The sequence below is a fragment of the Bison bison genome, unplaced genomic scaffold (genome assembly GCF_000754665.1).
Source record: "Bison bison bison isolate TAMUID 2011002044 unplaced genomic scaffold, Bison_UMD1.0 scf7180017864503, whole genome shotgun sequence".
NCBI lineage: Eukaryota > Metazoa > Chordata > Mammalia > Artiodactyla > Bovidae > Bison > Bison bison.
In genome coordinates this window covers 7,189,391-7,209,887 of record NW_011495061.1, presented here as the reverse complement: position 1 = coordinate 7,209,887, position 20,497 = coordinate 7,189,391, and the positions used below count along the sequence as shown (strand labels likewise).

At 36.6% G+C, this 20,497-nt stretch overlaps 1 protein-coding gene across 2 annotated transcripts in view; it reads left to right on the top strand.

Annotated features, from left to right (window-relative positions):
- Nucleotides 1-20,497, top strand: part of RNF141 (ring finger protein 141) — a 36,880-nt gene that overhangs the window by 4,101 nt on the left and 12,282 nt on the right. For both annotated transcript variants that reach the window (XM_010829330.1, XM_010829331.1), the window contains exons 2-4: nt 5,772-5,963; nt 9,251-9,359; nt 18,127-18,308. In XM_010829330.1, the coding sequence (XP_010827632.1) occupies nt 5,821-5,963; nt 9,251-9,359; nt 18,127-18,308 (434 nt within the window). In that variant the 5' untranslated portion in view covers nt 5,772-5,820. The remainder of the gene's footprint in view (nt 1-5,771; nt 5,964-9,250; nt 9,360-18,126; nt 18,309-20,497) is intronic.

Here is a 20,497-nt window from a genome sequence, read left to right as displayed (position 1 = left end):
GGATCATATGGTAGTTCTTTTTTTTTTTTTTTGCTAAATATATTAACAAACGTTTATTAATCAAGGTCATATGTCTATGATTTATATATATATGCATGTATTTGTATGGAATCATTTTAATGAATTAAACTTTTATGAGTAAATATATGTGATTGCTAATGTGCCAAGAAGGAAATGGCAACCCGCTCCAGTGTTCTTGCCTGGAGAATCCCAGGGACAGAGGAGCCTGGTAGGCTGCTGTCTATGGGGTCGCACAGGGTCGGACATGACTGAAGCGATTTAGCAGCAGCAGCAGCTAGTGTGTCATATCAGAATTTTCTAAATGAAATCATAAAATTTGTTGAGTAAATGTTAATTTGTTTCAAAGTGTTTTTTTTTAAACTTCATAGTTTTTTATTTTGTATTGGGGTATAGCTGATTAACAATGTTGTGGTAGTTTACAGTGAAGGGACTCAGCCATAAATATACATGTATTTTTAGTTTCTTTTATCAGTGCTTTATAGTTCTGAGAGCATATAAGTTTTTCAGCTCCTTGGTCAGGTTTAAGGTTTTTGTTTTTGTTTTTGTTTTTGGAGGGAGTAGGGCTGCAATTTTAAAACATATTTCTGTGTGCTAATCTTATATCCTACTACCTTGCTAAATTTGTTTATCAGAACTAGTGGTTTTTGTGTGGAATCTTCAGGGTTTTCTATATATAATATAATGAAATCTGCATATAATGACCATTTAACCTCTTTAATTTAATTTTACTTTCAAATTTATTTTTAATTGAAAGATAATTGCTTTACACTTTTGTGTTGGCTTCTTCCATGCATCTTCATTAATCAACCGTAGGTATACATATGTCCCCTCCCTCTGGAACCTCCCTTCCACAATTCTACCTCTTAGAAGGCACCATTTTCTAATTCATTAAACAAGCAACCAGATCTCTTTATTATTTGTTTGGTGGGCATATTGATTAAATTATCATTAATGTTGTACATGAAATCTTAAGACCATATATTTCAAAAGTTTAATTTTTTTATTTGTTAAGAATTGTAGGTATAATGTAAAGTTTTCAGTCTGGTTGAGTAGAATATTTTATTGCATTTTTATTAAATCAATATAGGAATGCTAGAGAGAATTTAAGTTTTCACTTTGAGAGTGAAATACTAGGTTAGAGAACATCTTCTCCACTTCTCATTCAAGCAAGAATTTTCTCTAAAACACTAATTAGATGAACTTATTTTTGCTTAAGCACATCCACCTTTCCAATGAAAGCAGGCACACATGCTTTTAACCCTTCTAGATGATTGCCCTTAACCCTTCCAGATGATTGTGGATGATAGAAAATTCTTATAGTGACCTGAAATCAGCCTAATTTATACTGGCCATTCTGGTGTGTGTAACTATATAAAATAAATGTTACTTACTCTTCCATATGAAAGCTCTTCAAGAGTTTAAACAAACCTGTTGTGTTGTTACTGAACCATGATTATCTGAAATAAATTGCTTTATTTCCTTCTCTAGATCTGTAACATGTTGTGTGCTTTCCCATATATGTTCAAATGACTGTGCTCTTTAAATGTGTGGCTGCTGGGAGGACTTCCCTGGTGGTCCAGTGGCTAAGACTCTGTTGCCAGTGCAGGGGGCTTGGGTTCAATCGCTGTTTTGGGGAACTAGATCCCACATGCCACAGCTGAGAGTCTTCAGGCCGCAACTAAAGATCCCACATGCCACAGTGAAAATCAAAGATCCTGAGTCCTGCAGCTGAGATCCGATGCAGTCAAGTTAATTGATTAATTAGTTAAAACAGTAAGTGTGACTGCTTCAGTTCAGTTCAGTTCAGTTCAGCCGCTCAGTTTTGTCCGACTCTTTGCAACCCCATGACACCATGACACCAGGCCTCCCTGTCCAAATTTCAGTGTGTTGGAACCATTACAGAGCATAGTGGAATTTTAGGCCCTTGCTCTGGACATCTGCTTCTAAAAAGAATTTAGGATTATTTTAGCATCTTTCTTATCCGTATTTGACTAGAACCTTCAGACCATTTATATTTTAATTACTTTTAAGCATATGTTACCTATGTGCTTTATGTGCATTTTAAAACATATTTAGGTTAGATCCTGAACAAGTTAGTCATATTTGATGTAATTTATTCAGTTTCAGAAAATAAGTATCCACTTTCAGTCTTGATCCTGGTATTCTGTGGATATTATTCATTCCTGTTTTAGTCATCCGAGGATTGAGCAGGCCTGGAGTCTTGTCTTTGTCATCAACAAAACTGGTAAACATCCCATCTCTTGGTGGCAGTCTCCCTGTCCTCTGTCTAGGTTTTAGTCACACTTGAGTTTTTTTTTTAATTACCTCAAAGTTACCATACTCCTCCCTGTGTTAGGCACTTTCTGTAGCCTCTGCCTGGACTGTCCTCCCCTTGCCATGCCCCTGTCCTCTTCTCGCCATGCCCCTGTCCTCTTCTCTGGGTAACTCTGACTGATGGCAGATCAAATGTTTGCCCAAGGACTTCTCTGACAAGGCTAGGTCAAGTCCCCATTTTATAGGCTTTAGGCTTTCAATACCCTATACTTGTTTGGCTTAGCACTTTGGTGAAAGTGAAAGTTGCTCAGTCTGTCCGACTCTTGGCGACCCCATGAACTATACAGTCCGTGAAATTCTCCGGGCCAGAATACTGGAGTGGCGATTCCCTTCTCCAGGGGATCTTCCCAACCCAGAGATCAAACCAGGTCTCCCACATTGTAGGCAGATCTTTACCAGCTGAACCACAAGAGAAGCCCAAGAATACTGGAGTGGGTAGCCTGCGCCTTCTCCAGGGGATCTTCCTGACCCAGAAATCGAACCAGGGTCTCCTGCATTGTAGGCAGATTCTTTACCAACTGAGCCAGGAGGGAAGCCCTATCATTTTGTAGTTATGTATTTATTATGCAATTGCTGTCTCTTCCCCATTGTATCTGATGCTCCATGACGGCAAGAACCACATTTCTTGCACTGACTTTTGAAACCCCAGAACATGGCACAGTGCAGGGGGTATGGTGCTTATTGAATTTAATTTTTCAAAGGCTGTGTAACAGTGGCTCCCTAGCACTGGTGTATGACCTTTGACTCCTGATGATGTTTTCACACGTTTGGATTAGAACAAGAAAAATAAGGACAGTAGTGTTAATGTATGTCAGTGTAAAATTACTGCCTTCTTGGGAAGGGCTTTTATTCTAGTATTATTAATATATCCTTCTAGTTCTTAGGTTGTAAGTTCTTAAGTTTTTTGTTACAGTTTAGGGATTTTTTTTTTTTGTTTATTGTTGGACACTGTCGAAACAAATGTGCAGCACCACGGGGCTTTGAGACTTGACTAGTCTATGAAATCCAGGAGTCACTAATGTTGAATACTCTCGAGATCTCTAGGCCAAAATCTTTGTTTCTCTTTGAATACAGTTGTTATGAATGCACTTGGCTATATTTAAAATATGTAATTTTGCCTTCAGAGATTTTTTTTTTAGTGCCTTGGATCTTCCTCAACAACTTCCTTTCATTTATCTCTGTAATACATACTTATCATTGCCAAGTAGGCTCAGATTCAAAACAGTAATTGTCGAGTTTATCTTTTTAGAACAGTTGTACTTTTCCTATATTTAAAGTGACTAAAAGAATAAGCCTCAAATATAATAGATTTGGATACCTAAAGACAAAATTTGCATATTTATGGTTACTGAGAACTCTTACTGTAAATGATTTTATGTTTTAAAGTTAGATAATATTTTAGTTTTAACTTTTTTTATTAAATGTTAAAGCAGATTTCCTGACAAAACTTTTGCTATAAATTGTTACTATTTTACCTGCTTTATATGCTATGAGTATTAATTCGGGTGAGGTAAAATGATACTCTTTGATGGGTAAGTAAAATGGAATTTCTTGGAGGAGGGGGAATTAGATTTTTTTTTATTCTAATGCTTTTTTCTCTTTCCAACTTTATTTTTTAAAAAACTCTTATTTGCTTTGTGACTTTGTTACTTTAACCTCTCTGTGCTTTTTCCTTAACTATCTTGTTTCTTCATCTGTAAAATGGTTATTACGAAGATTTAAATGACTAAATTTATGAATACATGTAAAGTGCCTAGAAGATTGTAACACAATAGAAGTGGTCAACAAATATTAGTTGATTTTCCTGTTATTAGTAGTGGTATATATATTGAATCAGATTTCTTTATTCAGTTATATAACATATCAGTATAGATAAATACTAAAAGTTTATCTTTCTGTTTTACCCAAAGGAAAGAAAACTATCTAGAATAAACATATCCAACTCTTCTCTAGCCATGATACATAGAATCTTTAAAGATTTAAATGATGACTAAATAAATTTTTGTGATCAAATTTTAAGCCAATTCAGTAACTTATTGATCTCCATTGATAGTAGGTTATTAGTGATCTAGCCTTTTAACTAAAATATCACCTTTATATTTAGAAAACAAGTTACATAAATTCTAAGTTTAAAATACCTAGAGGAGTTAAAAAGCAAAAGCACTATCTTTTTTTTCCTAAGCAGAAAATGTAAGAGAGTTCAGTTAGCTGAAAAATCTGTTAAATTTACATATATTTTACAATTAGAATTAACTTGCACATTTATAAATATAGTAATTCTACAATAAAAATTTTAGCTGATCTATTATATCATGATTATACATCATAGAATATTATAGTGTTTAAGAATATAACCTTGGAAGGAAAGTTATGACCAACCTAGACAGCATATTAAAAAGCAGAGACATTACTTTGCCAACAAAGGTTTGTCTAGTCAAGGCTATGGTTTTTCCAGTAGTCATATATGGATGTGAGAGTTGGACTGTGAAGAAGGCTGAGCGCCAAAGAATTGATGCTTTTGAACTGTGGTGTTGGAGAACTTTTGAGAGTCCCTTGGACTGTAAGGAGATCCAATCAGTCCATCCTAAAAGAGATCAGTCCTGATCCTGAAACTGAAACTCCAATACTTTGGCCACCTGATGCAAAAAACTGACTCATTTGAAAAGACCCTGGTGCTGGGAAAAATTGAAGGTGGGAGGAGAAGGGGATGACAGAGGATGAGATGGTTGGATGGCATCACCGACTCAATGGACGTGAGTTTGGGTAAACTCTCGGAGTTGGTGATGGACAAGGAGGCCTGGCGTGCCTCAGTCCATGGGGTCACAGAGTCGGACACGACTGAGCAACTAAACTGAACTGAACTGAACTGAACTGAAGAATATAAGCACAAGAGTCTAAAAAACATGAGTTTAAAGTTCACTTCAACCATTTACCAACTGTTTAACTTTAGATAAGTCACTCAATTCTATTTCCTCATCTGTCAACTAGGGCTATAATAATGCCCACTTCTTAGGGTTATTGGAAAAAATAGATGAGATAGTATAAGAAAGCCCTTAGTTTGAAGCCTGAGATGTGGTGAGCAGTCAGGAAATGTTTTTAGGAAAATTATATGAGGTAAATAAGCTTCCCATTAAATACAGTCAATTAAATGCCTGTGTGTGTGTAATGGTTGCCAAGTAGGCAAAATTATGGAAATGCACCCTCCCAATAAGATAAATGAATCCTGTTTTCTTATTTATATGATCTTTAGAAAAATAAAACTGTAAATCTTTATAGTTGTTTAAATTCCACTTTAGGTTCATGCAAGTTTATTGAGATCTCACTTAAAAGTATTCTTGTTTTTATTTTCTTGAAGGGATGGGTATATTGCCATTTTTATATTGCACATAAAAGTAACTTTTATGTATATTTGACAGAAACTATGTGAAGCAACACTCTTTGGATTTCATAAGACATCATCTCATCATGGGACAGCAAATTTCGGATCAGACACAGTTGGTTCTTAACAAGTTACCAGAAAAAGTAGCAAAACATGTCATGTTGGTTCGAGAAAGTGGCTCCTTAACTTATGAAGAATTTCTTGGAAGAGTAGCAGAACTTAATGATGTGTAAGACTTGCTCTTTTTCATTTTATTTTTTCTCCCTAACATATGCTCCAATGTTGTGACTGTCTGGGAAATAACCAGAAGTGTTGATTGGTAAGACTTAATGTTTTCAGCAGCAGTGGGTAGCAAGTATTTATTGAATACCTTAAGACTTTCTATGTGACTATTTCAAAATATGTCATATTTTGAAATGGACTAAACGAATGGAAAGAACTTAAAATTGAATTTTGATTGTAGGCATATAAATAAATTGACCTTTGTTTGAAAGCACTGAAGAAGGTGCATAACAGAAGAGAATATACCAATTAGTCACCTAGAGAAAGGCACCTCGGATAGTCAAAGGGCACTTCAGGTTTCTGACAGTCAACCAGTTCATCTAGATAATAAATCTGTGTTTGTCCACTGAACCATTCTGCCAGATACACGCCTATATGGTAGTAATTCGTTTTTCATCACTGAAAAATAAGATGTTTTGTTTATAAATATTTTCTAATTAGCTATCATCTTTAAATCTCTGGTCATCTTTTAATCTTTGATGGACTTCCCTGTTAGCTCAGTTGGTAAAAGAATCCACCTGCATGCAGGAGACCCTGGTTCAATTCCTGGGTCGGGAAGATCCCCTGGAGAAGGGATAGGCTACCTACTCCAGTTTTCTTGGGGCTTCCCTTGTGGCTCAGCTGGTAAAGAATCTGCCTGCAATGCGGGAGACCTGGGTTCAATCGCTGGGTTGGGAAGATCCCCTGGAGAAAGGTAAGGCTACCCACTCCAGTATTCTGGCCTAGAGAATTCCATGAACTGTATATTCCATGGGGTCACAAAGAGTTGGACACAACTGAACAACTTTCACTTTCTTTAAATCTCTACTTAATTCTTGAATTGATTTCTAAGATGGAATATAAACTTCTCTGCCTCCTTAAAGAGCACACCTAATAGAACTTAGCCTTCTCTTTGTGAATTATTCTTTATTAAATCAATTTTTATAGTTATCTGTATGCTGCTGCTGCTGCTAAGTCACTTCAGTCATGGACCCCATGGACCGCAGCCTTCCAGGCTCCTCCGTCCATGGGATTTTCCACGCAAGAGTACTGGAGTGGGGTGCAGTGATCTGTATAGAAGATATTAAAATACACAGGGCTCTTTGTCCCTGAAAGACCCCAGATTGTTATACTTTTAAAATACTCCATTTTTTTGTGTGTATTCTCCCTAGTGACAGGAGAGCAGATGTCACTTCTATTAAGTCTTCCTCTAGCAGCACTTATATCTGACTCTTTATATATGTATCTTCTATCTCCCTGAGGGTATAGTTATAACTTATTGGCATTGCCTTTTAAACCTTTTAAAGGTTCTCTCTTTAGTCTATTCAACTTAGCTAACATTCGCTGAACACAGAGTATGTGCAGGGCACTCTGCTGACAGATGTTTTAACTGAGGCCTAAAGTAATTACTGATTTCCCTAAATCAACCAGCTTTCCCTAAATCTAAAGTTCTTCCCGCTATCCCACATTACCTCTCCTTAAACCTGGAAAAGGCCAGACAAAATCATCTAGCGGTTTGGGACCATTTAGTATGTATCAATTTATATTATAGTCACCATTGACAGTTCAGGGTAAAATACATGAATGTACTCCTTAAGTTTTGTTACAGCTATATCTTTTATGGACATGGCTGGAACATCCTGTCATCAGCCAGTCATGAAGAATAAAGCATTCTTAACTCTTAAAAGTTATATTAGAAGAGCATTTCTTTTAAAAACATTGGATTTCACTCATTAAAAACAAGCCAAAAAAAAAGAACCCTGTATGGATATAGGGATGGATCCTGTATGTAAATGCATAGAAGATGAACTGGAAGGATACACATTGGGTCTCTGGGGAGCTGATGGAGATGTGGGCAGATAAGGGGGATTTTACACTGTATTTGTTTATTGTCTGATCTTTTATAATAAAAATGTAGTCATGGTTTTTAAAACTCCATTTTATTTTGTTCTTTTTGTTGTTCTTTTTTTTTAAGATCATACAAATGGTAGCATTTGAGGCATTACTTTTGAGAACACATTCCTAGAAAATAAAATTGGATTGTGAATTTAATAGTATCATAAAAGTGAAATACTTTTTTGTAAAGTTTATTGTTTCAACTTTCTAACCAGTAATCAATGACATTTGCCATCCCTTAAAGTCTTAGAACTTATGTACAAAAAAATCTAGTCTGTCCTTTGAAATTTTGTTTTTTGGTTTAAAGATACTGGATAAAGTGTGTCCCATGAAAACATCCACAAGCTAAGCTTACTGTGTAATACAGAGACGGTGGTATAGTGTGTCTCCCTTTTATTTATTTAGCACAGAATGTTTCTGACTATATTTGCTTCTTAAAACCAATTCCCTTGGACCAGAGTTGGACATTTCACAAATGCAGTGCTGTCTGAGAGTTATATAGTTAAGCTTACATAAAAGAAGCATGACTTGATAGCTAGAAAATGGAACTGACAACCGGCAGTACTAGTTTAACTGGCTGATTTTGTTACCTAGGGCTAGTTGCTTAATTTTCAATGGCCTCAATTTATCTAGCTGAAAGTTACTTACTTCTGAATGTGATATCCCCACTGGTGTTCAGAGAGAAATGTGAGTAATTATTTAAAAAATAAAAAAGGAGCTGCAATACTTAATTATGTCTTTGAACTGATTTAAATTGACACATGCACAATATTGAGTTATCCTAAAAAGTGTTATATTCTTATGTTAGTATTCTCTTTCTTTGTAAATTAGAATGACTCTGCTAGGGGAAGAGAGTGAAGTTCTATGTCTCAAAATCATTTGCTTTATCCAGTTTCGAATTATCTCTAAAAATATGTGTTGTTCCTTAAGGAAAGACTCAACCAAGAGCAAGATTTTTTCACATTTTATATATATCTGAGGTGGTAGTCAAAACTGGGATAAATGAAACCAGCTAAATTTTTTCTTGAAGTACCTGATTCTTTGTACACATTTTTTCCTAAATGTTTTTATTAGAAATTTAAAGACCATTGAGATATAGATCTGAAAAAAAATAGATTTATAAACATCATTCCACTATGCTGTCCACTTTGGAAATTAAATTGTATGTGTATAGTCAAAACATTTTCTATCCCTGTATTTTAAGAATCTAACTATTAGAATCACCGTTACTGTTACTTGCCTTTCTGTGTTTTCTTCACATTTCCTCCTCTGCCTTAAACTTTCTTGAATCTGGGCTCACAGCTCCATTATTTTATATGACTTTTCATAAAATTAATGAATGTGTTTGCCTCTTTTCAGAACTGCTAAAGTGGCTTCTGGCCAGGAAAAACATCTTCTCTTTGAGGTACAACCTGGGTCTGATTCCTCTGCCTTTTGGAAAGTGGTTGTACGAGTGGTCTGTACCAAGGTAAGAGTGATAGAAACTTCCAGCTCTGAGCTTAAACTGTTTTGGTGGTTAGAACCATATTTATTAGTATACTATAATATAGCAGAAGTAAATATTTATAATTTGGTTTTTATTAATATTTATTTGTAAAACTATGTAAAATGATTTTGATGGCTCTTCCAGGTTAACTAAATTTCACTGGTTATATAATTGCCACATGTCAGAAATTTTTATACCGAAGGAAGGCAGTAGTAAACTCTGATCTTTATCGTGTACCTCTCTTCTTGGATTTTAACTGACTGTGGAATCCTAAAGTGATGCCCTACATAGCTCTAAAATGACTTCTTAAAAATTAAAGTATCTTATGAGATCATTTCTTTTAAAAAACACTAGGTTTTATTTGTTAAATGATAATTTATAAAATCCATTAGAAAGGGTTGGTTTTTTGGTTTGGTTGGGGGGTTAAAAGTAATTTTTAGTTTTACAATGGATTGTGGGTTTGGGTGGGTTTTTTTTAAGTTATTTTTAGTTAATTAAGGGATTTTCACCATCAATTAAGAGACACACTGTGTCTCTTAACTCATCTTTAAATTTAAGATAAATGAGTATATCAACTGTGTGAAAAACTGTGATGGCAGCAATCATAGAGTATCAGGAAGCCTTATCCACTAATGGATAGATTAGAATAGGTGGTTCTTAACCTTTTTGAGGCCAGTGAACTTTTGGTGAAGATGAAGGAATGAATATTATTAAGCTTCCTCCTATCCCAGCCGCTGCTCTAAAATACAATAAAATCATCCATATTCCTATAAACAATAAGTTGGGCAATCATGAATGTCCTTAATTCAACTCCTGATCAATCTATAAAGAATTCCTATAGAAAGAATCTCCTATAAAGGAGATCTTTTTTCTTTTGTATCGTGGATCCTGGATGTTACCCAAATAATATGCCACATTTCCCCAATAGGTTTATTGCCTCTACTAAGCTGTAAGTGTAGTAGGATTGATTCTGTTTAGTTGATCAAATTTGAAGGTCTAATCTATTTAAGTAATAAAAGAACTTTTAAGAGGATTAGATTAGCAAAGACCAAGATCTTAATTCCACACTTGACTGAAATTGAATGGCACCTGTTCAAGTTTACAGTTGGTTTAGAGAAAATACACAGTATCATTAATACCATTCAACTGGGTCTATCCACACTGAACATTTGCTTATTGATTTCTTTTAAGTCCAGATTTTAAAAAGGACTATAATAGCTGCGCTGAGAGTCGGACAGACTGAGCGACTTCACTTTCACTTTTCACTTTCATGCATTGGAGAAGGAAATGGCAACTCACTCCGGTGTTCTTGCCTGGAGAATCCCAGGGACGGGGGAGCCTGGTGGGCTGCCATCTATGGCACACTACAGAGTCGGACACGACTGAAGTGACTTAGCAATAGCAATAATAGCTGCCAGAGAACCATCATTCAAAAATTTTTTACATTATTCATCATAAGTAGATAATATGATACTAGTTTGGGTAGCAGTGTAACTTTATATAGTATATAATATGTTATAAATTGTTGAGGAATTTTAAACAGAAAAGTGATCTGATGAGAACTGTTGCTTTAGAAAGGTTATTCTCATGGCATCATCACAAATTAGAATTAGGAGGGGAGTCTGAAGTTGCAGGTACTAATCATAGAATCTAAAGTAATCTGGGTGAGAAGAAAGAGAATACATGCTGAAAGAATGTATTATTTCTGCACCTTTAGAAATAACAGAATGCATGCTGAAAGAACTTGATCCACAGTCACATTTTATTGTTTATAGTTTGACTCCTGGGCTCAAAAATTATATACCAACCACATATTTTTCCATTTTGTGTTTGTTTTGGGGGTTATATTTATATTAAATTCATTAGGGGTTTTTTTACAGTGCTGTAAATATGCATACTCCCCAAAAGAACTTTGGGAATCTGCAACCTTTGACTTTACAAAGACATACGGTAAAGAAGAAATGAAGAACTGGGCTTAAAACATGTAAAGTCTATTCAAATTAAGTATCTCCCATATTCCCATTGTCTGTGAATTTACACTGCACATAATCTTTCAGGACTATTTGAAAGTCTACTTCAGAGGATACATGGGTAAATTTATAAAAACTAGTGACAAAGGTCATTTCTGAAAAAATATACATTCTTTCTCCTTTTCTTGCTCTCTCTTCCACAGTAACCATCCAGCTGATCTTTTTGGTTTTACCTCTACTATGTTTTACTTGAGTTTATTTGTAAGAAAGAGTTCACGCTCTCCAGGAGACTGTAACTAATACTTAGGCCCCTCTTTCTTCTCATCTAGATTACTTTAGATTCTGTGATTAGTCTCTGCACCTTCAGACTCCTCTCCTAATTCTAATTTGTGATGCTATGAGAATAGCCTTTCTAAAGCACAACTCTCATCAGATCACTTTTCTGTTTAAAGTTCCTCAACAATTCCTCCTTGGCTTCAAAATAGTCCCAACTCAGGCTTCCCTGGTGATCCAGTGGTTAAGAATCTGCCTGCCAAAGCAGGGGACACGGGTTTGCTCCCTGATTCCAGAAGATTCCACATGCCTCGGAGCAACTAAGCCTGTGCACCACAACTTGTGAGCCAGCGCTCTGGAGCCCTACAGCTGCAACTACTAAGCCCTTGCACCACAACTGCTAAAGCCCGTGTGCCCTAGAGCTGGTGCTCTGCAACAAGAGAAGCTGCCGCAGAGAGAAGCCTGTGCACCACAGCAAACAGCAGCCCCCACTTGCTGCAACTAGAGAAAGCTTGTGCACAGCAGTGAAGACCCAGCGATTTAAATAAATGTTAAAAAAAATAATCCCAACTCATTCACCTGGCATTTGAGGCCTTCTGCAGTATGGCTCCAAACTGTCTATTCTGTTTTATCATTATCCCCTTTTGAAGTCTACAGTCTCACCGGGCTTAACTAATTTAAGGCTGTAAAGTGAAAGTGAAGTCGCTCAGTCGCGTCCGACTCTTTGCGACCCCGTGGACAGTAGCCTGCACCAGACTCCTCCATCCATGGGATTTTGTAAGCAAGAGTACTGGAGTGGGTTGCCATTTCCTTCTCCAGGGAATCTTCCCGACCCAGGGATCGAACCCAGGTCTCCTGCATTGTAGACAGACGCTTTACTGCTTTACTGTCTAAACCACCAGGGAAGTCCTTAAGGCTGTATAGCTGTAACTTTTCCATCTCAATGCCTCTGCTCATTGAGTTCCCTCATCTAGAATGTTCATTCCTCTGTCATTTAAATTGCCATCAGCTACAAATCACAGAAAACCCCTCTTCCACCAGTTTAAACAACAAAAAAAAATAATCTAAATAATGTTTAAATGGAATATTTTGTGGAAATAATATTATAAAATTAATGAGCTAATTAAAATTATGGTCTAAGGTGGCTGTTTAGAAGCTTCATGAATTATATTATTTTCATCTGTCTTGTTAGACCAAAACCTTGGAGTCATCTTGACTTCTCTTTTTCTTATACCCACCCCACGGTCAGTGCATAAGGAATCCTGTTAGGTTGCTCTTCAAAAATATATTCAGAATGTGACCAACTCTTACCATTGTTGCTACTATCACCTTATTCCTCACAACCATCGTTTCTCACTGGGATTATTCCAGTTGCTTTCTAACTCATCTCCTTGCTTCTCTGCCCTTGTCCCCATTCTATCTAGTCTCAGATCAACAACCAGTCTATTCCACTCATAATCTGAAGTGAAATTAGGTCTTAATATTCCTTGGCTCAAAACCCTCCAGTGACTTGCCATGTACTTGAGATGAGAGCCAAAGGCATTACTGTGATCAGCCAAGTCCTGTACATTTGGCCCCACCTCAGTCCCGAACCTCTTCTTCTACCAGTCTTCCCACTCTCATTTTGTTCCAGCCTCCCTGGGCTCCTTGCTGGACCCTGTGCTTCTTGCCAGGTTCACTTCTTTTTTTTTCTAATTAAGTTATTTTTTTTATTGAAGGATAATCGCTTTACAGAATTTTTTTGTTTTCTGTCAAACCTCAACATGAATCAGCCAGCCATAGGTATCCATATATCCCCTCCCTTTTGAACCAGAGCCCGTTAGAGTTTCTTAGCCATACAGCAAATTCCCATTGGCTATCTATTTTACAGATGGTGATGTAAGTTTCCATGTTACTCTTCCCATGCATCTCACCCTCTTCTCCCCTCACCCCATGTCCATAAGTCCATTCTCTTTGTCTGTGTCTCCTTTACTGCTCTGTAAATAAATTCTTCAGTAACATTTTTCTAGATTCTGTATATATGCGTTAGAGTACGGTATTTATCTTTCTCTTTCTGACTTACTTCATTCTGTATAATACGTTCTAGGTTCATCCACCTCATTAGAACTGACTCAAAGGCATTACTTTTATGGCTGAGTAATATTCCATTGTGTATACGTACCACAATTTCTTTATCCATTCATCTGTCAATGGACATCTAGGTTGCTTCCATGTTCTAGCTATTGTAAATAGTGCTGCAGTGAACAATGGGATACATGTGTCTTTTTCAATTTTGGTTTCCTCAGGGTATATGCCTAGGAGTGGGATTGCTGAGTCATATGGTGGTTTTATTCCTAGTTTTTTAAGGAATCTCCATACCATCTTCCATAGTGGCTGTATCAATTTACATTCCCACAAACAGTGCAAGAGCATTCCCTTTTCTCCATACCCTCTCCAGCATTTATTGTTTGTAGACTTTCTGATGATGGCCATTCTGACCGGTGTGAGGTGATATGTCATTGTAGTTTTGATTTGCATTTCTCTAATAATGAGCGATGCTGAGGATCTTTTCGTGTGTTTGTTAGCACATGTATGTATGTGTTCTTTGGAGAAATGTCTGATTAGGTCTTTTTCCCACTTTTTGATTGGGTTGTTTGTTTTTCTGGTATTAAGTTGTATGAGAGCTGCTTATATATTTTGGAAATTAATCCTTTGTCAGTTGTTTCATTTGCTATTATTTTCTCCCATTCTGAGGGTTGTTTTTTCACCTTGCTTATAGTTTCCTTTGCTGTGCAAAAGCTTTTAAGTTTATTCAGGTCCCACGTGTTTACTTTTTTTTAAATTTCCATTACTCTAGGAGATGGGTCATAGGGGATCTTGCTTTGATTTATGTCATCAAGTGTTCTGCCTGTGTTTTCCTCAAAGAGTTTTATAGTTTCTGGTCTTACATTTAGGTCTTTAATCCATTTTGAGTTTATATTTGTTTATGGTGTTAGGAAATCTTCTAATTTCATTCTTTTACATGTAGCTGTCCAGTTTCCCCAACACCATTTATTGAAGAGACTGCTTTTGCCCCATTGTATATTCTTGCCTCCTTTGTCAAAAATAAGGTACCCATAGATGCATGGGTTTATTTCTGGGCTTTCTATCTTGTTCCATTGGTCTGTATTCCTGTTTTTGTGCCAGTACCATATTGTCTTGAACAAGACAAGGGTGTCCACTTTCACCACTGAAATTCAACATAGTTCTGGAAGTCCTAGCTACAGCAATCAGAGAAGAAAAAGAAATAAAAGGAACCCAGATTGGAAAAGAAGAAACAAAGCTCTCACTGTTTGCAGATGACCTGATAGTGTACATAGAAAACTCTAAAGATAGTATCAGAAAATTACTAGAGCTAATCAGTGAATTTAGCAAAGTTGCAGGATACAAAATCAATACACAGAAATCACTTGCATTTCTATATACTAACAATGAAAAATCAGAAAGAGAAATTATGGAATCAATTCCATTTACCATTGCAACAAAAGAATTAAATATCTAGGAATAAACTTACCTAAGGAAACAAAAGAACTGTATACAGAAAATTAAAAGACATTAATGAAAGAAATCAAAGATGACATAAACAGGTGGAGAAATATTCCATGTTCCTGGGTAGGAAGAATCAATATTGTGAAAATGACTATACTACCAAAGGCAGCCTACAGATTCAATGTGATCCCTATCAAATTACCAATGACATTTTTCACAGAACTAGAACAAAAAATTTCACAATTCATATGGAAACACAAAAGACCCCAAATAGCCAAAGCAATCTTGAGAAAGAAGAATGGAGCTGGAGGAATCAACTTTCCTGACTTCAGATGATACTACAAAGCTACAGTCATCAAGACATTATGGTACTGGCCGGGTTCACATCTGCCTTTGCACTTCCTATTCTCTTAGCCTGGAGTGCTCTTTCCCCAGATACCCACATGACTCATTCTTGGACCGCTTTAGTTCCTAAATGGTACCTCTGTGAGGCCTTCCCTGCAACCTTTCAGCATTTTCTCTCCTCCGTTTAATATTCTTCATAAGACTTATTTCCATCTTATGTATATTTTGTCTCTCCAGCCTCTAGAGGAATCTTCGTGAGGGCAGGGATTTTTATCTGGTTTTTATACACATGTCACTAGTGCTGGAGCAGTAGTACCTATATAGTACCTGTAACATCCACATAATGGACACTTGGTAAACATTTGTTTTGTAAGTCCTATGATTATAATAATTATAGTTTGTAGTGAATATAACAAAAAAGTAGACTCATGGATGTAAAGAAACTGTTGGTTGCCAGTGGGGAGAGGAAAAGAGGAGAGGCTATATAAGGCTAGGGGATTAACAAGACTAACTATAAGGTGTAAAATAAGCTATGAGGATATATTGTACAATACAGGGAATATAAATAGTTTTATAATAACTATAAATGGAGTATAACCTTTAAAATTATGAATTTTTAAATTATATTGTATACCTATAATTATACCTCAACTATACTTCAGTTTAAAAATTGCAGTTTGATAAACTTTGCTATTAAGTACTACATTTATGTGAATTATTCCCTAATTTCTAATGAACTGTGCATTTCCAAAGGAAGACTGGCTCAGTTTCCTCAGCTCTGAAAGTCTTTTTTTGTTCAGTTCAGTCGCTCAGTCGTGTCCGACTCTTTGCGACCCCATGAATTGCAGCACGCCAGGCCTCCCTGTCCATCACCAACTCCTGGAGTTCACTCAGACTCACGTCCATCAAGTCAGTGATGCCATCCAGCCATCTCATCCTCTGTTGTCCCCTTCTCCTCCTGCCCCCAATCCCTCCCAGCATCAGAGTCTTTTCCAGTGAGTCAACTCTTCGCATGAGGTAGCCAAAGTACTGGAGTTTCAGCTTCAGCATCATTCCCTCCAAAGAAATCCCAGGGCTGATCTCCTTCAGAATGGACTGGTTGGATCTCCTTGCAGTCCAAGGGACTCTCAAGAGTCTTCTCCCCACCTAAATTCCAATCACCTGTAATTCTATTTGTTCTCTACCCATGTATAATCTATTACAAAGAATCTTACACATTTGCATCTCCAGATAGATTCTTAACCTTCCCCAAACTGAATCAATTTTCTATTAGAAATGGTTCTTCCATTTTCACAATATGGAGTCTGATTCATACTTGACTCTCAACTTTTTTCTCTTACTGTCTTCTCAACTAATAATAAATGCTAATTACAACTGTTATTCTTCAAAATATTGAAATGTTGCTGTAACATGTTTTTTAATATAATCAAACCACTTCACTTTCTCATGTCCCCAGTTCCAGCAATACTTTAAAAAACTTTCATTTACAATTTTAAGGTCTACTCTATATCTCTCCCTCTATTCTTCATTTCTTTCTAAATGCTTTCTGATTTTTTTGTTCCATGTACTTTGATATGCACTTAATAGATTTCATACTTCAATTGCATTTAATAGTTCCCACTGTCTTCTGTGGTATCTCCTGTGTTGACAGGAAGTCTTTCACATCTCTATAATCTGTCTCTGATTATTTAAAGTTCTTTATCCAAGAATATGATGCCCTCAATCCTTCTGGCTTTGCTCATTTGAAGAGAGAATGTATGCCATACTACATACTTCCCAAGACAGATGAAAACAATATTGTCTCTTCTTACCTATTATCTCACACTTTCCCCCAATACCTCCTCACATTAAGAATGTAAGCTAGGGGCTTTGTTGGTGGCTCAGTGGTAAAAAATCTGCCTGCCAGTGCAGGAGACAGGGGTTTGATCACTGATCTGGGACAGTCCCACGTGCTGCAAAGCATCTAAGCTGTTGCACCACAACTATTGAGCCTCTTCTCTAGAGCCCGGAAGCTACAGCTACTGAAGCCTGCACACCCTAGAGCCCACGCTCTGCAACTCAAGAGTAGCCCCTGCTCGCCACAAGTAGAGAAAAGCCCATGCAGCAATGAAGACCCAGCACAGCCAAAAATAAAATAAATAAATAAGTACTTTTAAAAAAATATAAGCTAGACGTAAAGCGGTTACCTAGCAATTAAAAATAGATTTTATTGTAGTTTTCTTGCTTCAGTTTGTAAGTGTTGGTATGTAATAGAACTTAAGATATTCAAGAAACTAATCTCTTTCAGTTATAGTAGAATGGCAAGTGGTTGTTGGATTCAAATAAACCTTTAAGAAATTCTTTAAATAAATTAAAAGGATTTATCTCTAAAATTCATTTTTTAAGTCTGGGAAAATTGCCTGACCTCCACTACTAAATAAGTTGATGCCTAATCAACCCTACAGGTTATTTTGACTATCACATGAGAAAATATTGTGTGTTTTGAACCCTGCAAACGTAGAGGAAGTGGCATTATTCATTTGCTCAGACTATTGCTCTCTTTTTAGGTAATTTGCAATCTTTGTTTCCTAGGTGACTAAATAGTTGTTCCCCTTTTGGAAAAAAATCAATCAAAGATTATCAACTTTTTTTTTTCATTTTCTTTGTATTTTTAGATTAACAAAAGCAGTGGCATTGTGGAAGCATCACGGATCATGAATTTGTACCAGTTTATCCAGCTTTATAAAGACATTACAAGTCAAGCAGCAGGAGTATTAGCACAGAGCTCCACCTCTGAAGACGCTGATGAAAACTCAGCATCTGTAACATCTTGTCAGGCTAGTCTTTGGATGGGAAGGTATGCAGTGCATAAATGCCATGTTTCTCTTCTTTTCCAACATGCAAACTACTGAATATCACAGTAATATTTTTGCTAATGGTCTCTGTGACTTCTTAAATCACATTACTTTTTGTCTCAGATGGTATTATACCCCAGATCTGCTTTTGGACTATTCTGTGTTTCAGGACATTGTTAGAGTGCCACATTAAAGAAAAACTAAAGTGATTCACACCAGGTAATGTTTCTGTCAACCCAGTTTCCATGAATCTACTCAACCCGCTTGCATTTAATGACAAGGTATATAGTTAATACCCTCTTGTAATACTCATTTAGGATCTTAGACAATCAAAGCCCTTCAAGGAATTAGGTCCAAGAATCTGGTAAAACCATTCCAGTTTTTCTTAAAGGTATCTGACTAATTGGAGCATTACTGTTGTAAATATTGGCTCCAGGACTTGGCAGTCCATTCTGGAATGGACAAGTAGTTGGTGCACATATTGCATGTACTGGGTTACCAGAAGGAAGTGAGGTCAGCCAGCATTTTCTGTGATGGTGCTTGTTTACTCAGGCCTAATATATTATTGTTCTATCTAGACTTTCTTTTCCTTCTCCATAATGCTTTTGGCATGTGAATGCACCCACCTGTTGCCATTTGACAGCCATGATCATAATTTAAATTTGTGAATGCCTCACTGGAAAAAGGCTTACGTGGGTCTAGACATGTTGACATCCTGTCTTATTGTCAAACAGGGTAGACAGCACAAATCAGTACTGACAGTATCTTTCACCTTAAAGTTAAGAATATGCTTAACAAGAACTTCATTTTTATTGCTCCATTTGCAATTGCATTTTCCGATCCATTCTTAACCAGCTGGTTTCCAAATACTATGTTGTAGTAAAATTGTATTTTAAATTATTCTTTCCTGTTTGTCTTTAATAGGATTATTTGGTTTTCTAGGCTTGGGCAGTACAAGTGTTACTGATGAAATGCCAAATGAGTTTGAGTATTATAGGTAGCATTTAGGCTTATCTTTCCTGTATTTTGTTAAGTTAATCTTTCAAAGACAGACATCTGATTTTCTGTTTTTCATTCCTTTCCCTCTTCAAAATGGTGATTTTTTTTAAGTATTTTAAAAGTTGAAAATAGCATTTAATAGTAAATAGTATTTACTAGTCTCTGTGGTAGAAAATGAAAGTAATACTTTTTTCTTATTGCAGTCATCTTAATGAGGAAGGTAAGAGTGTTATCCCTTTTCATGTGCCCTCTAGACTGGGAAACTCAATGCGTAATTGGTAGGTTAGGGCTGCTGCTTGCCTTTGTATATTTTGGGTTTTTGTTTTTTTTTATACTCTGATATACTTAGTTCATAGAAAAATAGAGTTTTCAGATTGAGTGGGATCTTGAGAGGTATTTATTTGATTCAGTCTTATATCTGCTACCTATTTCTAGTAGTATTTTATATTTACTAAGTACTTACAGAGTATTAGGCATTGTGAGGAGTGCTTTACATGTATAAACTCATTGTGCTCTGTGCTTAATCGCTCCAGTCATGTCCAACTCTTTGTGACCCCATGGACTGTAGCCTGCCAGGCTGCTCTTTCCATGGGAATTCTCCAGCACAAATACTGGAGTGAGTTGTCATGCCCTTCTCCAGGGGATCTTCCCAAACCAGGGATCGAACCCAGGTCTCCTGCATTGCAGGTGGATTCTTTATCATCTGAGCCACCAGGGAAGCCCTTTTAATAAACCCATTAAATCATAGCAATCCCAGGGGAATACAAATATTGGTTCATTGCAGATGTAGCAATTTGAGGTTTAGACAAATGAATGACATGGCTAGAAACTGGTCTAGCGGAGATTCACATTCAGGCCTGTCTGGCAATACAGCCATGCTCTAATCTCTGCATTACTACTCCCTGGTGCTGTACTACAGTGCTTCTTAAACTTTGATATTCGGTGGTTTTGAGAAAAAGCTTGAGATTCTGTCAAGCTCTCAGGTGTTGTCACTACTGCTCACCATGGATAGCACTTTGCGTAGCAAGACTTACATATTTAGCCAAGTGGCAGTCCAGCTTGAACATGAACACCTGCAGTTGTGTGGGACTCACTGCCTCAGAAAGACAAGGTTTTTGATACACAAATGGCTTTAATCACTGTGTAATTTTCCCTTTTGCATAATTTTCCTTAGAGCAAAATCTGGCTCTCC